Here is a 23,982-nt window from a genome sequence, read left to right as displayed (position 1 = left end):
TATATATTAAACAAGACTGCTGGCAATCAGAGGGCGGCAGCACTCTTCCCGTTAGTTCGGTAATAATTACTGACTCATGAAAAGCTCCAGTCAAAGTCCTTTATTGAATATGGATACCTCATCTTATAAAACTCCTCAAATAGCTAAGCATAACAGCTCTTTGACGCTAACAGCATCCCTTATTAACGCCAGATCAGTGGTAGCCCACACATCAGAAATTGCAGACATCCTAAATAATGACAACCTGGACCTATTGGCCATAACTGAGACCTGGCTTCACGAGGCTGCGGGACCAACTCTAATGCTAGCAGTGCCCGATAGTTACCAAATCCTCAGAGCCGACAGGCCCAATGCCAGAGGCGGTGGACTAGCCATCATCTTCAAATCTACCCATCCCATTAGACTTGCCACGTCAGTTTCCTACTCATCCTGTGAAATACTTACAGCTAAAATGTCCCTCTCTAATAACTGCACGCACTCAATCCACCGAATATATAGACCTCCTGGGCCACTAGGCACGTTTGAAGAGGATCTACCTAGCCTTATAGCCAACAACACCAAAAGACCATTCCCAAAACTATTGATGGGAGACTTTAATCTCGGCTTCAATGATACTGACAACAAACATGCAGAGTCAGTTGCAGCCCTGCTAGAGGACCACGGTCTCGATCAAAAAGTCCTCTCCACTACCCACATCAAAGGAAGGACCCTTGACTGGGTATCTGAACTGAACCGTAACATCAGCATTACCGATATTGCTCCACAAACATGGACTGACCATTACTTAATAACCTTCTCCGCCACAGTAGATCTCCTCAGCCCCAAGACTAATAACATGGTACCCCCTCTCCTGACCAGAAGCAAGAAGGATATAACTGCCGAAAAGCTTACCCCGCTTCTCCTTCCAGCTATCTCTGGATCGGAAAGTAACAATCCCGACTCCTTAGTAAATACTTTCAATGATGCTATGATTAAAGCACTAGACGCAACTGCTCCAACCAAACTGCGCAAAGTTAAACAGGAAGCCCACCTAAATGCCTGGTTTACGCATCACCTCAAATCTCTAAGACTACAAAAAAGAAAGCTCCAATCCATTTGGCGCCACTCACCCTCTGAAAACAACATAAACAACCTAACTGATTTAGCCAAATTTTACAAAAAAGAAATAATCAAAAGCAAGAAGAACACCTTTAATGACAGGATTGCGAAAACTAACTTTAATACTAAAGAGCTATTCGCCATCATCTGTGAACTGGAATCCCCAATTCAACCTATAGACAACGCCCCTAAAAACAAAGTATGGTGCACCAACATACAAAACGGCCTCTCAAACAAAATCTCCTCGCTCCAATGCAAAATTGCAACAACAAAAAAAAACCACACAGCCACCCTTGGACCAACAAACACCTCAATCCCAAGAGAACAGGATATCCATACCTTTCAGATACAAGACCATCTCCATAATCGACACAGAAAAAATAATACTCTCCCTCAAACCCTCAAATTGCAAGGGTGACACCTGCCCAGCACAAATAATAAAGGACGCAGCTAGGGACCTAGCTCCCTTTATCTCCAAGCTGACAAACTCTTCCTTTAAATCCAACACGGTACCCACCAACCTCAAAGAATCTTGGGTCCTCCCACTACTTAAAAAACAAACCTTGGACCCCACTATCCCTACCAACTATAGACCCATCTCCACCGTGCCATTTTTACTTAAAATCCTAGACAGAGCTGCCTACATACAAATCCAGGATTACCTGGAAGCTAACCACCTGCTTGGCTCACGGCAATCTGGCTTCCACCCACTCCATGGCACGGAAACAGCTCTGCTAGACCTAAAGACTCAAATTGAGGAACTAAAGGACAATGGAAAAACAGCCTTGCTCCTCCTACTGGATTTGCCGGCAGCTTTCGACTTGGTGGACCATGCAGTTTTATGCAACCACCTCAGATCTGCCGCCAACTTCACTGGAGATGCTATAGCCTGGGTCCAATCCTTTTTAGTGAATTGCACTATGCGAGTCTTCTCCACATCTGACTCTGCAGACCCCATCAAAATAACCTGCGGTGTCCCACAGGGATCTTGCGTCTCCCCTACCATGTACAACATCTTCACCAAGCCTTTGTTTAACAAGTTGGACAGACTGGGTGTCACCTACACGAACTATGCAGACGACACCCAGATCCTCATACCCCTTTCGGTGACTTCGAGGCAGACTCAGCCTTGGTGAATAAGATTTACACCCTCATTCAGGCATGGATGGCCTCCATGGCCTCCCATGACCTCTGCCTGAATGACGATAAAACAGATACTAATCTTAGGCTCTGAAGCTAACATCCAAATATTAAGCCCAAACTACACATCCTTCAATATTGATAATAACCCTATCAAGGTGATGTCTGTGGTTAAAACCCTTGGATTCTATCTGGACTCCTCCCTTACTCTCAAGAAGCAAGTCAACTCACTTGCCTCCTCTACCACTTACACCTGCAAACTCATCCGTGCATCCAGACCGCACCTCTCAGTGTTAGTTGCATCACCCTAGCCAATGCTCTTATTATGTTTAGGCTAGACTACTGCAATGCCCTGCATTCAGGAGCCAATAAATACATCACAGACAAAATTCAAAGACTGCAGAACAAGGCCTTGAGAGCAGCATTAGACATCCCCCATAGAGAGCGCATCACCAAATTTAGGAAAGAGGTTAAATGGCTGAAGATCACTGACAGAATCCTCCTCAAAACAGCTTCCCTCACATCTAAATGTCTGAACAACCTAGCTCACCCGTACCTAGTGGAAAAAATCTCTAGGAAAACCTCTACCCGTCCCGCGAGATCTGCTAACACTTTTAAATTAGAGACTCCTAGGTTCAAACGCTCGACTGCAGGCGGAACTAGTTTTCCTGTCAAAGCCGGAACAAGTTACCACTCGACCTCAGAACTGAACAACCGTACCCTAAATTCAGACACAAGATACTTAAATGGCTGCGCGCCAACGACACATAACCTGACTGATACCTAGTCTACTACACCTGGCCCACACTGAACCTTCTGCTCCCATGATATACTCCGTACTTGAGGTAACTGAGCATGCATCATGACCTACCTGCCCATATACGATACTTAGATTTATGAGCCTGACTTATAAAGCTATTTGTACATCTGTCTATGTAGATAAACTTGCTAGAGTGCCCTGGACATCCCAAGATATGCCCTTTACTTGTACATATGCTTTGTTTACACACTTGTATATATTCTTGCCTATGTGTTTTTATACACTCATGCCAAATTACGGTAACGAAGTTTAAGATTTCTTGTGTACACTATTGCGCCCAGCTACCTAAGGGTTTGGCGTGCATTACCAAATAAACAAACAAACAAACAAGGATGGATGGAAGAATAATAGCAACTACGCGTTTCACCCTGGCGGCCTGGACTTCGTCAGATTGTGTGGATCAGTGTGTGTGCTGGTCTATTTATATGCATTTCAGATTACATTTTCCATTTCTGATGACTAGAACGTATTGTATAGGTTTGACAGGAATAATGCCCTCCGCCATATTAGGACGTGCCTGCATTGAAAAACAACATGTGTGTCGCACGATATGTTGGTGAGTTTTTTGAAGCAGTTAAGATGTGGTCCGGGTGGACGCCAATGGAGAAATTAGCTCTGCTAATCCATTTTTTGTAAAATGCACAATGTTAACTATATATTACAGCGCTATGCTGAGGACGCCCATGTACAGCACAGTGATTACACCCGATTGATTGAAATTCCATTCAAGAGAGTGAAAAATAATTATGCGCAAATGATGTGGCCATTTCTACACAATAAAAGGCATATTGGCATAGTGTCAGCCATTGACTGTCCCATGGTAAAGTGCATAGTGCACAGGGATGAATCCTGTGGTTATATCAACTCTTGAAAGTGCATTAAGTATATCAGTATTAATTGCTGTTGTGCAAATAAAGTGCATCGTGCATAGGCTGTCGGGCATGGCACTCAAGTGCATATTAAGTTTAGCAGCGTTCGTTAATATTGTTGGAATAAAGTGCATCGTGCGTGACATTATCGGGTATACCCTTGAAATCCATGTAACCATGACACTGAAAAAGTGTGGCATGCCATTAAAATGCATATAATCATGACTGCAATGATACACATTTTTAAATGATAAAGTGCATAATGCACAATATGAGCCCTGGATCTGAAATATCGTGCTAGGATGCGTCAAACTTGGCAACATTGGCAATAGTAGTACCATAAAGTGTACAGTGCGAGATGCTTTCAAAGTATCAAAATTCAGGCCAGAATATGTTAGATTCTGGGTAGGGGATGGGAGTTGAGTTCCCTGAAAAATCCTTTTTCCTTCTGATATTTTTCCAATATGCTGCAAAGAAAGAGGTGCCTTTACCAGTGCTGTGCTGTTACATATACACGTTCTATCAGTGCCTAAGTATGTTGGCTAATTGTGGGAAGTTTATCCCAACATGCATGCCGATATATATATATATATATATATATATATATATATATATATTATCCATGAAACTGACTTGTCGTCAGTCATTCGAGGGGCACTCGCCTTCAAATGATGCTTCAGAAATTAAATCGCTACCAGCATATCTTTGTAACCTCTTTATTGGTTAAAGGTTGGCATAAACATATATCAGCCGTCTTGCATCTCGGCCTTCCCAACAAACAGTCGACGCGTTTCGCGGCATTACTCGCCGCTTGCTCAAATTATATATATATATATATTTTTTTTTTCAAACATCACTTCACCGGATTGTGTGCTCCCAGTTATTAGTGCCTGCGTGTCAGGATTCCATCCTCGGGATGGTTGTTACCCACTGGACATTCCACCAATGTACGTGCTCGGCCTCGCCAAGACACAACTACGCGAGGTACTAGATACCAGATCCCTATTCATTGTGGTCCACTGCCAATAAAAACTCACCTTGTTTCCTGGTTCACAGTGCCATGCTCGTACTTGGGCGACTCCTCCCCGTTGTTCTCGCTGTTCTCCTCAAACTGCTTCAACGTACGTGTTCGGGGGCAGAGCCATTGTTTCTCGGCAACGAGTATTTAGCTTCCGGGTTATTGAAACCCGGCGCTTCTGATTTTGTGTTAATCAGGCGCTGTCCTTGTCACGTTCTGCTTTTCTGATATCTTGTGGTCTTGCTTACCCTTGTTTCACTGTCCTCTCGATCTGATCTTTTGATCATACGCTGACTACTACTAACAATGAACCCAGACCGCTGACGACCTGCCTCTGCCTGCCGATTTGAATCTACTTCTTACCCGCGCACACTGCGAACCCGGACCATTAACGACCAGTCTCTGCCTGTCGATTTGTGTCCGCACAAACTACAAACCTGGACTGTCGACTACTTGCCTCATCCTGTGGATTAAGTCTACTCTGTCTTCTGCACCGTCGCTCACAAGGATTGTCAAACTAGGTAACCCATTTCCCGGTTATTGTACCATCACTTCCTTGGGTCGGATCTGGACGTTCAAATCCACCTGATATCACAGCACTCCGTATTGCCCTAAGTTAGCGCAGGAACTTCCATCCCTGGCGCTTAGGACCCGTTAGGCGTCCGTGTGCCATCGGTATAGCTGACCCTTGGGACTTGAGACTTTTGGTCATCCTCGTTACGTCCTTGTTTCGCTGTGTACTGATTCTTAGGGCAATACGCTGCCGTTGTGGTGTCACACAAAGATTCCTTACTGGACGACCGGTAAGTGGTTGCCTTGTTCCCTGCTTTCTTTCCTTACTCTCCGAGTTACTTGTTCTTCAAGTCTTGTCCTCTTGTTTTCATAGGTGGACGTCTAGAGTTAAGTCTTCTGTTCCTAATCCAGTATCCATTAACTGGAAAAGTGTCTTGTACTATTTCTTGCTCAGGTCACCCTTACTTATTGGCTCTATTGTTCTGCTCAGTTATTACCCACCGTGCATCTAAAACGATATTGTTTATGTTCCAGACTTCCGGTTCCTCTTCTGCCAACCTCTTGTGTCAGGCGATTCCCGATTCCAGATGGTGCCCATCTCTCCCAATCAATTGATCCCTTTGTAGGTTTATTTCATCAGAGGGTTACATTGGCAGGGATAATTCTTCGACTACACAACGTGGACAAGAGCTCCCATCCATCCGCTCCCATACCAGGTACTCTGATATATTGCCAATTCTGACACTGCGCATGCAGAAAACGTGCCACCGTTGTTATTGTGTTTTGTTTCAAAACCGGATTCAGCAGTAACAAAAATCTTCTGAGCTCCTTGATATAGTTGATTTACTACATAGCATAATAGCCTCTAAACACACTTACAGCCACAAACTGAACAGTAACAGGTCAGACGAGCGGAGATATATTGCATTTAAATAGAAATGCAAAACATGTGCGTGTGCTGTAAGATTTATGTTATAGGACTGCCTACATTAGAGTTGCTGGAATGGTTTGCTTAAAGAAGACATATACCAGAGGGCGGATCAATCGGCAACTCCTTGGGTGCATATTGTACGATACCATTGTCATACAAAACATATGCAACAGCAACAACATTTCCAGGAAAGATTATAACGAAGGTTTTGAAGAAACATTGCCGCCTAGCAAGGGTTTTACTTACTTCAAAAAGCTCTGCAACGAAGCAAGTGAGACGATGTGTTCGTCCGGGGCAAAGATAAGACAGCAATGGATCTATAACATTATTATTATGGTTGCCTCAGCAACGGGGCTTAGTCCATTGTCTCTATTACTGATGATCTGGTGCTGGAGGATAATGGCAGCCACCTTTTATTGTCTTATCCATATGGCTACTGACATATGGGGAAATAGATTAATGGATCTGTGTATGCACTACTAGGGCATTATTAAAAACACCCTTTACATTGTTCTAAGTGTGTCTTTGTGAAGGGTAGTTCTAATAATCACTAAGATGTTTGGTTATGTGTGCACCATGATCATAGTTTATTACTTGGACAAAACCTGTCACTCATTCAGTTCCATCTGTTGTATTTCAAAAGACACTTGTGTTAACATTTTCAATATAGCGTTTGATTATACATGCATATCTCTTTGGTGACGGATATTTCACATTCTTTTGGTTATGCCATTGTCTTTCAAATCACTTTCAGGGTTTGTGGAAAACATTTTCATTATTGAGTGGACAAACTCCATTTAGCATAATGTACATTGATCAGTTAACCTTAGTATCAGAGCGGAGGATCACTCACTATCCGGGAAACTCTTTTTTACAAAACATGATCATTGTTAAATGGACACACACTGTTCAGTCTATTATGCATTTAACAATTACATCTCAATGTCAAATGAAAGGGTAACTCATTGTCCAGGAATACACACGTCTAAACTTTAGCAGTGAGTTGTCTAGTGTCATTCAGTCAGATGATTGGGCGCACGCTCATGTGTTCTGGTGTTAAAAAACACAACTGTCATGGATGAAGGAACAGACTCCATTCAATGCTTGTGTTCAGACCGCTTTTAACTTTGCTAAGGCGTTGAATCCAACATTGCTCTAGTTTCCTTAACCATATATCTCGATCACCCCCATATGATAGAACCGGTGTTGTTTAAATAACAAACCACACAAATTCATCAAACTTGTGTTTTTTGGCCTGGAAATGTTCCACCATTGGTTTAGCGGGCACCTTGTTTTTCAAACAGGATCTGTGTTCACAGATTCTTTGCCAAACTTTTTGTTTTACCAATATACAGGAAATTGCATGGACATTTGATTGCATAAATGGGCCATTTGGTTTTGCAATTGTACAGCTCTTTGTATCGCCACATCAGACCGTACAAGTCCACTGTTATGTTACAGGTTAAAGAAGAGACAGAGCAATTTCCGCATTTATTATTCTGGCCTACCGCTGGGGGAAGTCCCCATACATTCAGAATGGATCCCAGTCCCAGTTGTTTCTATTCGTATGCATGTACCAACATTTGTTTGAGGTTATCTGACTTCTTAAAAGCGAAACAAGGTTTTTGAGAAATGAAGTCTGTGTTTGTGGAATGTTCCAGTTCGTTAAGAGAACTCTTTTTAATGCGTTGCTGATCAGGCTGTATGTTGACACACAAGTTATTCTTTCTTCTTGTACTTGTTGGTGGGTTGCCAAGCAGGATTCTCTGGGGGTGTGACATGCTCTTTTTTGGGATGATTTTATTATTGTCCTTGGATAACCCTGTTCCATCAGTTTTTCTTCCAAAATACCTGCATGTCCCATAATATATTATTTTTTCCGAGCAATTCCTTCTGATTCTTAGGAATTGTCCCTACGGAAAGTTTGTTCTGAGGTGCGAGGGGTGATAACTTGTGTAGTGCAGGAGTTTTTTTGTCTGTTGGTTTACAAAATAGTGTTGTCTCGATGTGTTTTCATCACTACGAGGTCTAAAAATGCAACTGCCTGTAGGTCCTATGTCAGTGAATTTAGAAATGGGTCACAACTATCGAGCCCGCCCAGAAAGATGTTCAGTTCACTCACACTGCCAGTTCAAATCATCATGACATCGTCGATATACGGTCTGCAGATTTTGATTTGTGTAGGTGGTTTGTGTCTTGGTATAGGAACTGGTTCTCAAAACTGTCCATATGTAGATTTGCTATATATCAGGAGCAAAGGTGGCTCCCATTCTGGTTCCATGTATTTGGTTGAAGGGAGTATCTTCAAACAGGAAGAGAGGGCTAGCCTGATACATTCTAAAATAAACTCTGTAGGTACTTTTTCTTTTGTCTCGATCCGTTGGTCTAGATAGGTCCGCATTACATCAATGCTAGGTCCGCATTACATCAATGCTAGCTATTTGGGGAATGCTTGTATATAAAGCTTCCACAGCAAAAGTGACTAAAAGATACATTTGTCCAATATTTAGAGTAGAGAGAGTATTAAGGATTTCAGTTCCCGGACGTACGATTTCATTTTCAGAACAAAAAAGGTCTTAGAAAAATATCTGAATATTGGGACAATGGTTCCAGTATGGATCCTATTGCTGAGACAATAGGTCTCTCCTAGTGGTTTTTCACTGTTATTGTGGACCTTGGGTAATATATAGAAGCCCAGAGTTGTAGGGTGTAGTTTACACAGAAAACGTTTCTCGTCTTCCTCGAGCCACCCTTCCAATAGTGCATGTTGCATCGGACGGACGATCTCTCCTTGGAGTCTTTCCATAGGGCTGATCTCGAGACGTCTGTAATGGTCTACATTGTTCAGTAGTTTCAATGTTTGTTCTCTATAATCATACCGGTTTTCGCGCCTTGTTACACTTGTGTATAGGCGCGGTATAAATGCCATATCATAGCACAATACCCCCGCCCTTATTTGCAGGTTTTATAAAGGAACTCAGCATTGTTGTCCAATTTGCATATCGCTTCTCTTTCTAAATGATCTCTCGCATGGTTGTTTTTCATTAGAAGTTTCTTGGTTTCGTGTAGAATCCTATTCTCAAAAGTGAATAGGTTCAGGCAGAGGGTTGCCGTTGCTGGAATACAATTTGAAAGTGGGTTTAGGCCAGTAACACTCTCTGCTTTCATGTGCGTCCCATCATTCTCAGAGTCTCCAAAAAATTATTTAAGTTGTAGTACTCTGAAAAAAAGTCTTCATTCCACTTTTGTGGGGAAAAGGTTGGCTCTTTTTGTTGGTACAAAATTCAGTCCTTTGTGGAATATCTCAATTTCCTGTTGTGATAGTTGGTGTGCCGTGAGATTGAGAATCAGAGCTACCATTTCTGGTCCGTCCTGTTCCACTGGCGGGTCCTCATTCCATATTATCCTTGTTGGCGTTCCCTGCTCCTTCCTCTGCTGCCCCGGCCCCGAAAAAACAGTTGGGCATCCAAAACCGGGGTGACGGGGCCCAAGGTCGAAGGTGCATTGTCCCCGCCATTTGATCAACTTCCACTGGTGGTGTTGGACATATCTGAGAATGTCACAAATTTCTCAATAAGTGATTTTCCATTACGGTTCTGCAGTCCCCCACGGTTTATTCTGTTCATTGTACAAGGTTTCATTCAGATAGGGGTAGGTCTTCTACTTATAGGTTTCTATGTCTTCTTTTTTAGCTTCCCTACCTTCTCTAAATTGAATTGTCTGAACTTATTAATTTCTTCTTCAATTTTCTCCAGCTTCAGTTTAGCGTCCGGAACTGTGGATTCATCATTGATCTTTTTCTCCAATGCTTCTAGATCAGCCCCTTGTTGTTTCATCTCTTCTTCCACAGTTTCAATGACTAGGATGATCCAGTCACAGCTGCATTTATTTCCTACTACACTAAAGTTTCATTTAAACCTGGAGTTATCAATGAAGATCCTCGGGATGTTCCGGACTTGTAGACTTTCCGGAATTATACCTGCTTTTAGGTAGTCCAGCATTGTTTCCCCTCACCCACATGTAGTTCTGTTCTGACCAGCTTATCTTTTTTTGAGTTAATAGCTCAGGGTCGTTGGTGTTAGTAATTGTAGTGGTGGGGCCCAGGTTTGAGTGGAGTAGAGACAGTGCATTTAAGAGTTTTTGGAAATGTTTAATCGGTGAATGAATAAATGTTCACGTTTTCCATAATTACTGATAGGATGGATTCTAGTGTTTGTAAGAAAACGTAGGGTTCGACTTTTTGTTAGTTGGACTCTCACGTTTTACTACAGTAAGTTGTGTGAAAAACTAACTTGGCCCTGCAACCAAGGGCAGTCCGTAGACTTCAAAAATATAAAGGGCGACCCCTCATTTTTTGTTATAGGGGGGGGGCTGATACTCAAAACGGGGTATTTCAGTTGACAGAATAAAGATTAGAGTATACAGCTATCCCTCCCTCTTCTGTGTAGGTCTAGTGATCTCTCTCAAGATATAATGCAGGTGTTGGATACAAAACTGCACTGAGCAATGTACATTCTTCTAAAAATATATATATATATATATAATAGTTTATTAAACAATACTCATGTGAGACCCAGCGAGAGGAAACTACTGACCTGAAAATAATTACAACAGATGGGGAAATGGTTCAGGTTGTGGGTCCATGCTGTTCTGCTGGACAACATTTCCTGAATGGCTATTATCCTCATTCTTGTTGGCACATGTAAAAGAGAGCACTGTCTCGGTGAGTGATCTAGGGCACACTTCTATTTTACAGTAAAGGCCACTGCTCGGGTGTTTAAATACTGAACATAGGCCACTTTTCTTCGGGCTAAAGGCAGGGGATGCGAATGGAGTTCACTGTAAAATCCTTTTTCCTTCCGATATTCTTTAAAGAAAGAGGTGTCTTTACCAGTGCTGTGCTGTTACATATATGTGTTCTATCAGTGCCTAAGGATGCATGGCGGTATATATCGAAAAATCACTTCACAGGATTGTGCGATCGGGCTCTCAGTTTTTTGTGCCTGCACATGCAGAAGATCTGCTACCGTTGTTATTGTGTATTTACCTAAAACTGGAATCAGGGGTCCCAAAAAGCTTCTGAGCTCCTTGATATAGTTGGTTTGCTACGTAGCATAATAGCATCCACACGCACTTACACCCCTGAACTGACCAGTAACTGGTTGGACAGGTGGAGATATATTGTATTTAAATAGAAATGCAAAACCTGTGCGTGTGCTGTACGGTTTAGGTCATAGGACCGTCTACGTTACAGTTCCTGGAATGATTTGTTTAAAGACTACATCGAACACAGGGCGGATCAATCAAGGTAATGTGTAGTGTGGCAACTTAAGCACATCAAAACACTTCAGACACTACTGCTTGAACATGTACAGCCATGGTCGAACTCCTTCCCTACAGGGGTGTTGAGTTCTGGCATGTATGAGCAAGGGTGAACTTGGTTCATTCTGGAAATAAGTGGCGACAGGGTGTGGAAGAAAAACACTTGATGGTTTGAGTCCATTTGTCAGTGGCCTGTTCAATAAAGTCTTCGGTTCCCCAGGGTTCTAACCTCTCACCCTGCATCTTCAACCTTTGCTTGGAACTTCTGGCCCATCTCATCTCTACCTTCTCTAACTTTCAGTATTAGGCGGATGGCACTCGGCTCCCCTTCAGGCTCCTCTCTGCCTCCTCTCCTCACACTCATTCGAGTGTCTGTGATTCAGGAATGCATTTATTTATTTTGAAATTTGTATAGCGCGAGGCGCTGTACTTGATATTGAAAGAGACAGACTTAAAAGTTGCGTGATTACATAGTTACATAGTTGCACCATTAATGGTTCTAAAGTTACAGGGTTACAGGAATGATGTGCCTCTAACAATCTCTGCCTGGATGCAAGTAAGACGGAGATCCCGTGCTCCCGCTTTCCCTCTGGCCACCCTTTATGGGCCCTCTGCCTGCGCCTTCATGCGAGGCAAAAAACCTTGGTATCTGCGATTCCACCCTTATCCTTCTCTCCTGACATCTCTAAGAAGCGCCACTACCAGCTGCACCTCCTCAGAAGTATTTGTCCTTTTCTCACTTTCCCCCCAAAGCTCACTGTCTCCAGAGTCCTGGTTCTCTCTAGGCTGGACTACTGCAACAGCCTATTTCTAAATCTGCCTGCCTCTATTTTTTGCCCTTTACAACTAATCCAGAACAGGTCTGCGAGACTTGTCCTTGGCCTCAAACCCAGGAAATGTATATCTCCAGCACTGAAATCTCTCCACTGGCTCCGAGGATCAAGTTTAAGACCCTCTACATTCTCCACAAGGCTTTCAGGGGCCAGGGACCACACCACATCTAACTCTCTCCTAAGCACTTTCCTTCTAGAGCCCTCTGCTCATCCACCTCCAATCTCCGAGGGTCAGATGCTTCTCCAGGCAAAAAGGGTGGACTTTAGCTCCCTCTCCTCAGCTGTTGCCTCCCTCTGGAACAGCCTCCATGCCCCTCTCAAACTTGAGCAGGTTCTGAAAAGCAACTCAAGACCTTCCTTTTCGCTTCTGATTTCTCTCTCCCCTGCTGATGCTCTTTGTCTGCTGCACTTACTGGTTACCTGGCCTCCCTCTGAACCTTATGGAGACCAGACTCCATCACGCTGCCTCCAGCACACTAGGGACTGAATCTGCAACCCTACAGTCCATGGCCTCCTGCATTTATCTAGAACCGGCCACCCCGGGAGCACTTACTTGAGCTTTGCACTCTCCTTTTCCCTCTGCCTGGCACTTCTCTCCCTTCTCCTTGCACAATCTGAATGCTACAAGGCCTAGTAAGATTGTTTGTTCGTTTTGTTACCCTTTGTCATACCTTGTCTTGTCACGCCTAGAAACATTTGTGTACAGGCATGTTATACATTCTTCAGAATTAGGTGTTCTTCACCAGTGAAGAGCAACACTGTGGTAATGTCTTCATTACTCAATCAAAAACCCATAAAAATAATGTCTGCAGAAGAACTACTTACTATATATTATTACACATTTATCTCAAATAATGAAAAACATCAAAATTGTTATCATCAAATACATATTCATGGAGGGGGTGGGAGGGAGAGGAGGGGGTGGATGTGCCCGAAAACATTGCTTTGTTCATGTAAAGTCCCTCCTAACATTTTAAGCTTTGTTCAATGTTGTAATTCTTCGTGTATTTTAGCTGAATTCAATGCTCATGATAAACGAAAAATGACATGCACAGGAAAGTAAGGTGAGAGTATATCATTAACATTGAATCCAGTTAAAATGCATGAAGAATTGCAAAATGACTGAAGCTTCAAGTGTAAAAAGGGACCCTACATGAAAATTACGTTTTCTTGCACCCCCTCTGCCCCCAACCAAATGAATATCTATTTGTTAACAATATTGATGTTGTCCATAAGTATAAGCAATTAGTCTACACTCATCGTTTTTGATTAGTATTGAAACTCGAGGTGTGCATGCTTTTGCCAGTCTATGGGCCCCATTACACAGTAGGCGGTAAGGGTTTACCGGTACCGGTAAACCCTTACCGCCTTACTACGAGGTCCCTTTGCAGGTTGGAGAATTTAACGCCTGCTTTTTGCACGCGTTAAAAACCAACCCGCAAAGGGACCAGGGAGCTAATTACGGTACCGCAATTTGCGGCACCGTAATTAGCGCCTTCCCCATTCCCATAGAGCCCTATGGGGCAAAAATGGGAATGGGGAAGGGCAATGGGGGAAAGGGGAATTACCGCCCTGCCAACCTTGGAATAGGGCGGTAATTCCCCTTTCCACCAAGGCGGTGCCGGTATTTTACCGGCATGGAGCAAGGTGCTAATAGCACCTTGATCCACCGCCATCCGTGTAATGAAGCCCTTTATCTTTTTACGGCATTTGAATACTTAACAGTAAGTTAGTCTTACTTTCCCCTGTAACAATAATGACTTGCATCTCCTACACTTAAGTGGGATGAAATGGGACATACTGTTTTATGGCACACTACGGCTGTTCCGCTTGACGGAACACAGAATATGTTAAAAATAAAAATGGATTCATGATATGGAGGTCATTACCTCAGAAGTAGGTATAGTGACAAGGGAAGAGTAGGACTAACGAAGATTTACATTAAGTAATCGAGACACTGATTCTTCACTCTAGATTAACAATAAACAGGTTTCCAGTGCACATTAGCGCACTTAATTATTCTACCCGCTTATTAGTTTACATGTCACGTTTGCATCAAGTTAAACACAAACCATTTTTACTAATCAAGATGTGCTAAATATACTTCAACTGCGCTTTGCAATTAGCTCCATTTTAATATCAAAACGAACTTGTTCACCTCGAGTGTCTACTTTCTCCACAAATTCTAAGGCGGGAGTCGCAAACCGTAAACCTCTTGAGATAAGCATATTGCACGAAACGTATGGACGTGGTTGAATTGAATTTACAGTATGCTGGTTTGCAACAAACAGCTCCCTTATTCAAAACGTAGTCTATCAGGTATGCTACCTGCATGGTGCCTGTGAGCACTCTTTCCACTAGCATGTCCCACTTCAGTAACACATTATCCTAACCACTCATTGACCCGTTACAATGGAATTCCTTCCATGCAACGCTTTGTCACCAGCGGCAGACAATGCAGGACTTTCAAAGAATCGATAAAAAATGTGCACATTCACAATGTGCCCTCCATCACTTACATGGTTTATTACATACACAAACTAAGTCACACTTGAGCCAGTCCAGTTACTAAGGCTGCGTGACATAGTAAGAAAACAAAATTATATATATTTAAAAAAACAGAGATCATGCCTACCATTTCACAGTGCTCACCTTTTCCTTAAGGCGTAGCAGCTCTTGGTCCATAGCAGTCACCATCTCCAACATAATCGAACATGGCACAGCCGAGTCGCAGGCACCCACAAACGCCCGGCCCAGTTGATCCCGTGGAAAGTACTTGGAGTCACGATGGCAGGCGATTACAAGACGTCGGCGAGCAACAGGATCGAGAGTGGCAATAATGTTAGTGAAGTGCAAACGGCCATGGGGCGTGTCGGATTCAAAAGAGTTCAGCTGTACATTCCACCCAGCGCTCAGTGCACTCAGACGATCCTGGATGAGCTAAGACGTAATAAGAAAGAAAGGGTTAAAACCACTGCTGTATATGGCAAAGGAGCAGCAACGAATGTCTCTTCCTAGAGGGTCATAGTAAGGTGCCAGCTACACTGTTTTAAGGTAATTATATTTGGGACATGTACTATAAATGGGCAGAATTGTTGCTGTGCAAGACCGTGGATTCCGATTAGTATCCATCGCTCAGATCGTCTACTCCATTAGCCCTTTGATATCTGAACCCTGGAACAATAAAGCTACTTCACATTTCTACTTCCCTCTGTCAGCGTGCCTCCTGCTTCCCTGCTGCCTGACATAAATACTACACCCTTTCATCCGTTGTAGTTCCCTGTGTGCGCGGAAGCACGTGGGAGGAAGGAAAAGTGGACTGAGAGGCTTATCTAAGATTTCATAATAAATCATGGGATATGTTGCAAGTAGCGAAGACTGGGAACACCGGGCATGCAGAATCAAGATGACTCCAACCGCACAGTTGTCTACTGAGTAGAAAAAGTCTGATTCAAAGCAAAGCCAAAGTGGTCACTTCGCAAGGAGCTTTTTCAAGACCACGTGTACGTCCTGCTTGTAATACGAGCCACGCAAGGGGAAAACCAGAGTATCTGGATATAGAACAGCACTGCAGTATATGGCAAATCAGTGTACCCGTACAAATAAATGCCACTGCCGGCAGGGCAGTAGTGTTGTTTATTTGTAAAGGTTTCTAGTATGAACAGGTATGTACACTCTGCATGTATGGGTGCGTGCTCGCACCGGCCGTATCTGGATGTGCATGGTCTGTGTGTTCCAAGGTACGTCATTGGCCGCTTGTAATTGCTTGTGAGCTGGTGTTGGGTCTTTCTGGTCTCACCGTTTTCCGCACCCTTTCTCACACTGCCCGACTGCATGACCCCCATCCCTCGGCCACCACAAGACCGTCAGGCTCAACACAGAAAACATGTTTAGGATTTTCAAACAAATGTAGAACCACTCGCTTTATAATGCTCGATTAAGATGCTATGGAAAAAAGTGCTAAGAGCTTCACAGAATGCTTTGGCGATATTGCACAAAAAACACACAGCCCGAAAGAGTCGTGCTCTGACAGAGACACGATTACTTCACTTTGAGGGTTAAACACAATAGGCTGCTCCTAGCTTCACCTTCTGGACGAGGCGGCTTCCTGGTGTGCCCGGATACCTCTCGATTAGCATGGGCTGAAGATTGGCTGTCCAAAGGCGCGTCAGATCAACCTGCGACACCAGCTGCTTCACCTGGGGTCCTGTAAGCTTCCTGGGCTTGTGACGAGCCTGAAGGGAGACACAAACACCACGGGTCAGACACCGGCACTGCGACATCATATCGCTGAAAGTGGGCACATCTAACCAAAATAAATGTACAACACAGAGTGACCACATCACACAGACAGTACAGGATCGTTGTGAGTGGGAGCAATGCACAGTACACAGAAGAGTTGGAATAGCCAACAGGACGCACCTAGATGAGAATATACACACCGCTCATCACACCCCAGACCAATCCTACTGGACGTATAGGAAACACCTCTCAAGACTCTGCTGTTTCACAAGACTCTGCTGTTTGCCCAGGGTCCACTACCACTCTGGCCTTCCTCCTTGGGCTCTCCCCCTGCGCCTTCAACTAAAGACAAAAACCTTGGAGTCATCTTCGACTCCTCCCTCTCCTTCCGCCCCCACACTCAGGACATTGCCACGAAGTCGAACTATCAGCTCTTCCTTCTCAAAGGAATTCTACCTTTCTCAATGTAACTCAAGCCCTTGTTCTCTCTCTAGACTGGACTACTGTAACAGCCGCTTCCTGAATCTTCCTTCTTCCACTCTCTGACCCCTTCAGCCAGGGTTGAAGTCGAGGGTACACTCAGTCCCGCCCAGCTAAAATGAGAAACATTGAAGGTCCTCTTTGAGTTTACGAAATAAAGTCGACCTCAGTGATCGTGATCAAACCACAGTCGTCAGGTTTGCAGGCCAGACACTTCACTATATTACCCTATAAAAAAAGAACAAACTAAAGGTGAAATGTCTCATGCTGGTACTGCAAGTTCCATGGAAAAATTTGTATAGGTTCTTGGAGTTTAAAACATGCACACCTTTTAAAGTTTTCAAAAACACTATTAGAAGAAAATATCCTCTCCTGGTTTTGTGTGTGTGTTAATTTTATGAAAGGCAAATGCCATTCAGCCTGTGCAATTTGGGTGGTTATACAAAGCCAATTTAATCAAATGGGCAATTTTACCTTGATATGCTAATTTCTGGTGACATCGCATCCCATTGCGTTTGGTGACGAGTCCCCCCCACTTTAATGTTTAGGACTTGATCCCTGACTTCAGCCTATCCAGAATAGGGCAGCAAGACTTATCCTTGGCCTTAAACCCAAGGACCGCATCTCTCCTGCACTAAATTCACTGGCTCCCGGTTGCTGCACGGATTCAATTTGAATCCCTCTGCATCATCCACAGGGCTGTCTGGGCCCGGGGACCAAACTATCTTCAACTTTATCTCACTAAATACTCTCCCTCTAGACCACTTCACTCTTCTGGCACCAATTAGTTGTGTGTAAAGCGTTTCGCTAAACAGAGGACAGGGGGGTCGCTCACTTATCCCCGCTTGTTCCCTCCTTTGGAACAGCCTCCCCCTTCCCCTTGAGCAGGATCTTCTCAAATTCCGGAAGCTGTTGAAGACTTTTCTCTTCCTTCCCTCCTCTGCTAATCCTACAGTTGCTGAATCAGTACCCTTGGCCCTTATGTATCTTTGGGGCCTTGACCTCCCACACCAAATTCTTCACAGCTCCTCTCTATCCACAGCACTTTGCATCTGCACACCCTCTGCTCTGGAGACTTGCACTTACACCTCATGCGGCCTAGGCCCAGTAGCACTCACTCATAGCACTTTGTCCATGACTCACCCACAAGCTCCGACTCCCCAGCACTTAACCCCCCTCTTCCTTTCTGCACATTATTTATTTATTTGGCATTTGTCTAGCACACGCAACCCCAAGGCATTGCGGCGCTGTTACATGTAGTTGAGTTCTTCATACTCATAAGGCATAGGTTCGTTCCTCTCCCTATTCCCCCGATGCTCTTAAATATGGTGTTGTAATGCGTTTCCCCTCCTGCCATGTGCGCGCTTTGAAACAATATATTCTTATTGTATACGCGCTGAACAAGCAAGCAATAAATAAATAAACACGCTAAAAGACTGGTCGCTACCAAACAACTTCAGACTTTGTATCTCTGTAACTAATCAGTGTAACCAGCGCCTTGATCCCCACGGACTATATCAATAAATAAAAAGTGGGCACATAAGCAATACATAGTGCTTCTTAATGTAAGTTAAATGTTAAAGATATTTGTACCGCGCACCGTCACCAACGGAATTGGTCCCCAGGCGCTCTGGCGGATCTGCAAACGATAAGGTGGGATGGGTTAGTAAGGTGAGGGGGGAGTAGGATAGTGAGAGGAGTGGTGTTCTGTTGGCAGCTTCAACTCGGTATACACCGGGTGCTGAGCTTTGGTGCAGGTATTGGATCGGTGTCAGTCCGTGTGTGCTGTTGCTCCGACTTATGTGTTGTTGCAGTGTTGTGAAGTGCGTGCGGCTTGAGGTGCGAGAGATGGTTGTGTGAGTTTTTGGGTGAGATAAGTATGCAGAGTTTGAGGTTATATTGGTTAGTGGGTTACCAGACTTTTAGCATGCTAACATTCACAGTTTTGTCTAAGTGTGGCATTTGTAAGCCTTCACAGTCCTATCTAGAGGCGGTGCAGGCTGGTGTTCACAGTTCTAAGTGTGGCACATGTTAACATTCAAGTTTCATCCAGGCGCGGGCATGCTATCCTTCAATCAAAGTCCTATCTAGATGCGACGCAGGCTAACGTTCAAAATTCCATCTACGTGTGGGCATGCCAATATTTACACTTCCATCTAGATGCAACGCAGGCTAATGTTCAGGGTTCTGTCTGGGTGTGGGCATGCTAACATTCATAATCTTATCTAGATGCGGCGCAGGCTAATGTTCACAATTCTATCTGAGTGTGGACATGCTAATATTTACAATTCCATCTAGATGTGACGCAGGCTAATGTTCACAATTCTAGCTAAGTGTGGACATGCCAATATTTACAATTCTAACTGAGTGTGGACACGCCAATGTTCACCATTCCATCTAGATGCGACGCAGGCTAATGTTCAGGGCTCTGTCTGGGTGTGGGCATGCTAACATTCATAATCTTATCTAGATGCGACGCAGGCTAATGTTCACAATTCTATCTGAGTGTGGACATGCTAATATTTACAATTCCATCTACATGCGACGCAGGCTAATTGTGTTCACAATTCTAAGTATGGACATGCTAATATTTACAATTCTATCTGAGTGTGGACATGCTAAAATTATGGCACTCTATGTTATTGGGAGGTAAGATAGAGTGGCAGTGGTTTTCTGGAGTAGAGTAATTGCTCTGCTCCCCACCCATGCCACACTCACAGTTTTTGTTGGTGTCTGTTAGCTGCTGGCTTCCTTGGCGTCCCCTGCGGACACCTGCAGACACACCCTGGAGCTGCCTATGTCGGAGCCGCCCTCGGCCTTGGGGGCCCTCCGTCGCAGGGGCTGCCAGGCAGAGGGCTTTCTTTCTTTCAATTATCGGAGGCGTGGGCGGACCCACGCAGGCCCTGAAGTGTCTTTGATGTGGGGGAGGCGGACCAATCAGGGCTGGGGGGGGGGCAATCTCAAAGGGACAGAGGCATGGGCAGAGGGACAGGGCAGAGGGACAGCGCCGAGTGCGCTCTGGGTGCTTTTAAGCACAATCTCGGCATTTTTGGGTGGGAAATAATGCTGGTAGGGGTCAGGAGACTCTTACCTCGGGAGGGGTGGCTCAGCAAAATGGGCACATAACACAGAAAGGATACCTTGGTAACGATGAGCTCCTAAAACTGAGAGGTACATACATTCCACAAAAATGGCACAATGCAGTGATGGCAAGTACGCACCTGACAAGCAATCGGCACCACATAGATGTCTCATCACTCGGATGGGCCACTCTACAGAGAAGGCGCGTAACACACGGCCAGCTCGCATTACTACAAGTAGGATCACAGAGGAGGACAATTCACCGAGACCCTGGCACCCTGCATCTCACACACCAAGGCATCTTACAAAAAGGAAGGTACATTCCGCGGACAGGGCATATCCTGCAGATGGGACATCTCACTGGGAGTGTGATCACAACAGAGAATGCACATTTCAATACTGGCATAGCTCAGAGAGGAAAACGTACATCACAACATGCCCCTCACCTCGGCTCCCACCCGGTAAAGTCTTCCTTCCCGTAGGAAGCCGGGATAATTACTCTCCCAATCACCCCCAACCGCCTCACCTCCTTCACACCAGGGGCAGCTCCGGGAGCAGGGCCGCTCTCCACGGACAAGTAAACACGCAGCAACAGCGCCGCCGCAAGCAGGAAACCGAGAGAAAGGCCGAGGCCGCGTAGACTGGAACGGGGACGGGGCCCCGCTGTGCCAGCGGGCAACTGAGAACCCAGAGAGGGGCGTCGACGACGAGACGGTGACATCCCAGCGCCGTGACAGCGGACGCTCTATAATAGAAGAGTGTGGGGGCAATGAAAACTTAAAGCTGGCACCGGGTAATACTAACGTCACAATGCCTGCCTGTGATTGGCCTAACATGGGAGGCGGGGTAAAGAGAAACAGAGCGCGTCAACACGGAGCTCCAATTATTGGAGGAGAGTTAGACTTGGGACCGCAAGAAGGGGAGGGGCGAACCAGCGCCACGGACGCACTAGAGAATGTGTTTGGAGAAGAGCCAGTCTTTGATTGTAGAAGATCAATTAGTGGAAGCAGACCAAAGGGATCAGTGAGCCAAATATGTTCATATAAATAAGTCGCCACCATCACGATTTGATTAGCTTGTTATTTAAGTATTTATTTAATGAGAGCCCCCCCGGTGGGTGCACCCTCTGATATTTTCAACTCTCATAGTTCTGGAATCCTCCAGCAAAGCACTACGTAGCAGTTACATCACAACTCAGTAACCAATAAACATAACATCGCCCCTTACATAACACCCAAAAGGAACAGAAAAAGAATAATGAAAGTGGGAATGGGTTGGGGAAGGGTGAGAGAAACAGGGGCAAGAAAACTTGAGTGGAATGGGAACACGGCATACATTTCCATAAAGGATATGAATCTTGGAACTACAGTCTGCACCTCAGGAGCAGCAGATGTTGAGTTGAAACATCATCATAGTGGAAATGAATTTATTTCGTAAAGTCTAATAGTAAATAAAGTCTTTCTTGAAGTTTTGTAGGATTTTTCTGTTTTTAGGTGACATGCCACCTTTCTCACAGGGGTCTCTGGAACTCCTAACAACCACCTGTGATTTTTCCACAATACAATCCTCATCCAGTGACATGTTCTCCTCCGACGGTACCACATCATCACACGACCATGTCTTGCCATCTTCTAATATCACAGATTTTCTTGATGACTTCACAACTCTTTGAGGAGCCCTACATTAAGATTGACCTTTCAGCACTTTCTAAGGCTCTCTTACATGAATCCAATCGCCTTCTTTAGTCTCACTCTCTGCTACACATTTACTGGTATTGTTGTACTCTTTATATTTGGCTTGTTTTTTCTTCACTCTTTTTTACTACTACCTCCATATCAATTTGTTTGTGACCTCTTGATGTAGTGTTTTCCGTTGTACAATAAAGACGTATAACATTGTATATTAAGTAATGTAGATTTATTCGGGGGAGCCCCCGAGCGGCCAATTTCACCAAAGCAACATCTTCGTGTATGATGCCATCAACATTCTGGAATCATACACGAAGATGTCACCATAGTAACAGTAACATAACATTCTCACATCTCCCTACCTAAACACACAAATAACATTATATAATATTATATTTTAAATTTAACTAGAGACACCTTATAATGTATAAAAAAAACATAACATTTTATCTTAACATTTCTATACCAATAAAGGATACAAGATCTTCCAGATTTTAGATATACAGCCAGTCTTGGATCATGTCACCAACTGTGAACTTCTCAATAATATACATAGTCTTGTTTGTAATTCCATATTCTTTTCCTACATCTTGATCCTGACTGAACACTGTCATTTCTTCCTTCACTTGAATTCTCCTGTACATCCTTCCCTTGTGACCTTCCTTTAACCAATACGCTGGGTTCATCAAAACCATCCTTGAAATTCTCAACTTCAACTGAATCATCTCTTCCATATCTCATCACTTCCTTCTCCTTTGCCAAAACAACATCATCACATGACCATTTCTTGCCATCCTCTAGTATCACAGACTTTCTTGAGCAATCCATCACTCTCTGAGGAGCGCGAAACCTTGACTCCCCTTTCATCACACGTTTTGGTTCTCTCACTCTCACCAAATCACCTTCTTTTATTTTACTCTCTTGGACATTCCTATGCTTGTCATAATAACTTTTATACTTCTCTTGTTTTCTTTTCACTTTGTCAACAATGTCATCCATGTTTATTTTTCTACTTTCATTGCTCATCATCCAAGCAGGCCTCAACCTATTTGTGGAAAGTCTTCCTCTCATCAACTTGAATGGTACTTCCTCAGTTATTGAATGCGGCGTAACTTTATATTTAGTGAGAGCTTCCTTAAGTGTCTCCTTCCATGGTAAACCATTTACACTAGCTAACTGTATAATTCCTTTAATGAAACGGTTCATTCTTTCTACAAGACCGTTACCCATTGGGTGGTACAACACTGTAGTACTGTGTTTAATAGATCTGTCCTTTAGAAATCCTTGAATTTCCGACGACATGAACTGGGCTCCATTATCTGACACAATTTCTTGCGGGTCTCCTTCTCTACTAAAAATTTCATCCAAGAACTTCACAACTTTAACAGCTGACACCGACTCCTCTACGATGCCACACTCCACCCATTTGGATGTATAGTCAACCAACACTATAAGATAGATCTTTTGAGACTCCAAAGATTCATATGGACCAGCTATATCAATAGCCAATTTTGTCCAAACAGTAACAGGAATGTTCACAGGTTGTACTGGAGTCGACCGTATGGATTTGCTCTTATCGCTTACAGCACAAGCGGTACAATTCCTAACCAGGGTTTCCATATCACCCCACATGTTGGGCCACCAGTAAGCCTCTCTTACTCTTCTTTTAGTCAACATTCTACCCACGTGGCCCTCGTGGGCAATGTCCATGATCCTCTTCCTTAAAGCTGACGGGGGTATTATACGATCTCCTCTATAAACACATATTTCATCACTGGACAACTCATCCTTAAGTCTTTCCCAGGACCTTAACTTGTCATCAGTATCTCTCCAACCAGCTTCAATAGCTTTCCTCAGCATTTCTTGTTCAATGTCACTGTCCCTTGCTTCTATCCATTCCTTTTTTGAGAAGCTAGGATGTACTTGAGCTATAATACAATCCATGTT

General features: G+C 44.0%; 1 protein-coding gene across 1 annotated transcript in view; it reads right to left on the bottom strand.

Moving 5' to 3' along the window:
* Nucleotides 1-21,158, bottom strand: part of QPCTL (glutaminyl-peptide cyclotransferase like) — a 260,140-nt gene extending 238,982 nt beyond the window's left edge. The window contains exons 1-3 of the mRNA XM_069644716.1: nt 20,874-21,158; nt 16,633-16,779; nt 15,197-15,484 (exon numbers count right to left, since the gene is read on the bottom strand). Coding sequence (XP_069500817.1) covers nt 15,197-15,484; nt 16,633-16,779; nt 20,874-21,068 — 630 coding nt within the window. The 5' untranslated portion in view covers nt 21,069-21,158. The remainder of the gene's footprint in view (nt 1-15,196; nt 15,485-16,632; nt 16,780-20,873) is intronic.
* Between the last annotated feature and the right edge of the window lie 2,824 nt (nt 21,159-23,982).

The sequence above is a fragment of the Ambystoma mexicanum genome, chromosome 2p (assembly GCF_040938575.1).
Source record: "Ambystoma mexicanum isolate Mex_15411 chromosome 2p, UKY_AmexF1_1, whole genome shotgun sequence".
NCBI classification, from domain to species: domain Eukaryota; kingdom Metazoa; phylum Chordata; class Amphibia; order Caudata; family Ambystomatidae; genus Ambystoma; species Ambystoma mexicanum.
Note: the sequence above shows the minus strand (reverse complement) of the source record. Positions and strands in the feature narration are given on the sequence as shown.